This window comes from Lolium perenne, chromosome 6 (genome assembly GCF_019359855.2).
Source record: "Lolium perenne isolate Kyuss_39 chromosome 6, Kyuss_2.0, whole genome shotgun sequence".
Lineage (NCBI taxonomy): Eukaryota > Viridiplantae > Streptophyta > Magnoliopsida > Poales > Poaceae > Lolium > Lolium perenne.
This window is the reverse complement of record NC_067249.2, coordinates 199,704,495-199,708,434: the sequence shown is the minus strand read 5'-3', so window position 1 is coordinate 199,708,434 and position 3,940 is coordinate 199,704,495. Positions and strand designations below refer to the sequence as shown.

Below are 3,940 nucleotides of genomic sequence, written 5' to 3'. Positions count from 1 at the left end.
ACGAGATGTGTTTAGCTCCCAGATACTATTATACAGTTCAGAGTGTGTATCTTTCACAATTTCGTCCGCTGGACGGTCACGTTCGGCCTGACAGTGGCTTGTTACAACCTATCGAAACAAATGACATCATATAATTGGGATATGTATAGTATAACCTGGCAATGTGCAGATGTGCTGCAACCTTTGTCATGCAAAGCTTATGTAAAACATGGGCAGGATACCTTTTAGAGATGGCAAGGCCAGGGATCTACCGGAAATCACAAATCTAGCCCGAGCTACACATAGCTCGTTTTCTTTGAAAAAAAATCAAAAACGGCATTCTGAAGTTTCAAAAAGTTCCAAAAACAATCCCAGATGTAGATAAGAAAGTGTTCTATCAAGATGCAAGAAATCAACTCCAAATACATTTTAGTCCTGGCTGTGTAAAAACGATAAATCTGACCTCTAAAAGTGTGAACACATGCCTGCTATATATGTTACAGAAGCCTCAGAAAGGGTACTTTACGGTAAAAGATCACATCTGCTGTGGCATTTTGACTCGAATCTACTGTTATGGAGTTCCCAAACAGCATGTGAAGTAGTACAACACATATTTTACACAGCAGCCTCACTTTGGTCATGCTACATTTGCTTACTCTCTCTTGCTCTCTTGAGCAGAAACTGGAGGGAAAAGAACCCCAGGGCCGAGGTTTGCCAGAACCACCCTGTAGCGTTCCTTGGGTCGACCTTTCTCGCCAAGAACCAGGCATAGATGCCTTCCAAGACGTGCAGTGCAACCGAGACCACAAGGACGAGCCGAATCACAAGCATTGAGCGGAAGACAAATAAATGGAGGGCAAGCACCCATTTCAGTGGACCAACAGGCGGAAGGCAAGCAGCTGAAAACACAGCGAGCATCCCCATTGTTACTGCCAACCAGATGAATATGGTCGGCCCATCAAGTTCTCTCCTCTTCCGTTCCTGCCAATAGGAGATAGTTGCAGCCAAGCCTTCCTGGGGACTCGTTATTGGCACATAGCCAAGTTCCCCCTTAGCTTTCAGATATGAAAAGTAGTGTGTAACACCCACCTGTCACAGTGAACTACCAGCATTAGTATATGATTCACGTACACATGGACTATCATTTGTTTGTTTCCACTAATCAGTCATCAATACTAATACCATAGAAAGCCTACTCCCTCCGGTCTTTTTTAATTGACTCAAATTTAGTACAAAGTTGTACTAAATCTGAGTCAATTAAAAGAGACCGGAGGGAGTACTTGCTTAGACAGGCATACGTATTTCAGCAAACATATCCCTTGAATATGACTATTTTCAAAGCAAAGCAACACTAAAATATCCGTGGCTGGTAAACTGTATATGAATCATCTCATTTTATTAGGCGAATAGGTTCAAAATCATATCAAAAAAAGAACAGAAGCCCCAAGGATGACACAAATTCTGAATCAAGATAAGGAATTGCACTATGTAAACACATTAAAACATGACAAATAGACTTTACCTTGTATACTTCAGCAGGAAGAACAAGAGGCTGAGGAATCCATTTACTATCTAACCATGGATAGAACAGTGTGGATATGAACAAAATAATTCTTGAAATTGTGAGGGCTACCGAAGTATCAAGTGTAACTCGAGGAACCGTATAGCCCAATTTTCTGAATAAGGGGCTGATGATAAATTTGAAACTGTTAACAGGCTCTCCTGTAAAAACAATCAGTAAATACCATGCTCAATAAGCTAAATACTATACTTCTTAGAGGTTGTACCAAGTGTAAACAATACTAATAAAACATCAAGTACATGTCACTGACAAATTCGTAATGATGAGCTTTTAATTATCTGAGTTCAGCAAAAGGAAAAGTAGCAAAAGAAACACTTCCAGGGTTATGTAATGTAGTGTGAAACAAAAAAGTGCCAAATTATTTTCAGTACATAGTGTAGTGCTACAAGTAGAATAGATATCCTTAACAATGGCGCTATTGTGAACATCAAGGATCAAATCACCGACATTCTCTTAAGTGGTTTTTTCTCCTGAGCAACTACACTTGCAGTAAAACTAGATAAAACCAAAAAGGCCACAGGACAAAGCAGAAGCCAGGATTAAAATTGAGAACATACTTCATGAATTTAACTGGGTAAAAGTAAACAAATTTGATAATACTAAGGCAGCAGTAGATATCATGCAGGCTAAAAAGAATTACCATCAGATATGAAATATGCTTGACCGGCTGCTACCGGAGTTCCCTTCCTGCCAGGAATGTCATCTAAGAGTCCCATGCTTGCCAATATCAGTGCAAGAACAAGATTATCTGCATAGACCCAATCTGTCTTCACATTTGGACCCCCAATTTTAAAGGATGCTAATCCCAATTTTGCAAGGGACATGATCCTTGGTAGATGACGCTCTTCACCTGGACCATATATAGCAGCCGGGCGAATTGCACATGTATAAAGATGAGTACTTTTACTCCTGTAGAAAAATATGAAAGCAGTAAGACGGCCTGTTTGGTGTAAAGTACTGCCACATGCTAGTCTGAGTTCCAAACAAAACAAAATTTTGTTTGTTGCTTTGGACCTCAGACTAGCATGTGGAGATACTAGAACTAGCATATTGCATGGCATTGATGCAGAGGCAGACAACAACTTACTTAGCTTGCCGGCCATTACTCTTCAATACCAGCTGTTCAGCGATGGATTTGCTACGCCCATAAGCATCAACATGATCTTCGATAGGAAAATAAGGCAACGTCTCGTCGCCATTTACGATGGGCTTCCCCCCAAACACCACGTTATACGTGCTTACATACACAAGCCTTCTAACACCATGCTCGTGGCAAGCATCCAGTACATTGCACGTCCCGTTTATATTGACCTCGTCTGTCCGTCCTGCTTGTACCATTTCTTTCCCAGACATGCCATATGAGGCGAGGTGGAAGACACAGTCCACGCTGCGGACAACTTTCCCAACATCCTCCTTCTTTCTAACATCCCCTGCAACACGCCTCAAGACGTTTGATAATTCAGTACGCGCATAAGGCATGATTACATAATTCAAGGCATGATGCTAATCGAGACTGTTAGTGTTAGTTTTACTGTGTAAAGAGTAATCATCCCTACTTGAAGCCAAACAAATTAGCCGTGTAGTGACAGACTGGCAGTGAAGGCTCCTTGGAATAGACACTAATTTGCAGCTTGAGTCAGTGGTAGAAGTAGTATAACCTAGTAACAACTGATAGCAGCATGGTGTATCCTAATTCGAAAAGCAGATCTCCAAATTGCGTGCATCTAAATCGCATGGAGCAAGCTGTCTACCACATCAACTGAACTGCACTTGAGGGGTTTAGTTATACTGAAGCAGAACCACGGTAAGTTGAGCGAGTGAGAGGGAGGGAGAGGAGGGACCTTGGATCAAGCGGGCGCCGGCGTCGAGTAGCTGCTGGGACCAGGGGGAGGAGGCGCGCAGGTCGAGGGACCGGACCTCCTGGGCGCCGCGGCGGAGCAGCTCCAGGCAGAGGGCGGCGCCGACGAAGCCCAGCCCGCCCGTCACCGCGAACCGCGCGCCCTCGATCCCCTCGTTCTCGCTCAGATGCATGTTCAAGTCTCCCCCTGTATCTACACCCAGCGATGGGATTCGGGGCCGATGTACAGCGCGTCACTGACGGGAGTTCCTCTTTCCAAATCGTGGAGATGTTTTTTTTTTCTTCTTTTGAGCGAAGCAAAAGACGGGAGTATTTCGAGCTAGGTTTCTCAGCTGAATATGATTTCATTTTGAAAAATTTAAAATCTAAGAGCATTCTCAACTGCGTCTCTCAAACAGCTTCCAGCACCCACGCTGAATAGATAGTTTGGAAAGCATCGACGCGAGGTGCCACCTTTGGGAGACATCTCTCTAGGGACGTCCTCCAAAATGCCCTTTCAACTAGGATTTTTTTCTCAATTT

At 43.4% G+C, this 3,940-nt stretch overlaps 1 protein-coding gene across 1 annotated transcript; it reads right to left on the bottom strand.

Moving 5' to 3' along the window:
* Positions 1-419: 419 nt before the first annotated feature.
* On the bottom strand, positions 420-3,678 carry LOC127306423 (uncharacterized). The gene is made up of 5 exons (XM_051337058.2): positions 3,403-3,678; positions 2,649-2,991; positions 2,202-2,470; positions 1,502-1,701; positions 420-1,068 (listed from the first exon to the last, which is right to left on the bottom strand). Exons 1-5 carry the CDS (start codon positions 3,590-3,592, stop codon positions 622-624), a joined length of 1,449 nt encoding a protein of 482 aa, XP_051193018.1. The 5' UTR covers positions 3,593-3,678; the 3' UTR covers positions 420-621.
* Between the last annotated feature and the right edge of the window lie 262 nt (positions 3,679-3,940).

Bases quoted from the DNA above. Each gene is read 5' to 3' on its own strand.
- LOC127306423 (XM_051337058.2), bottom strand. From the start codon at position 3,592: ATGCATCTGAGCGAGAACGAGGGGATCGAGGGCGCGCGGTTCGCGGTG. The intron at 2,992-3,402 runs GTCCCTCCTCTC...GGCGTGTTGCAG, and splicing joins CGGCGCCCGCTTGATCCAAG to GGGATGTTAGAAAGAAGGAG. The intron at 1,702-2,201 runs GTAATTCTTTTT...TTGTTTTTACAG, and splicing joins AGCATATTTCATATCTGATG to GAGAGCCTGTTAACAGTTTC.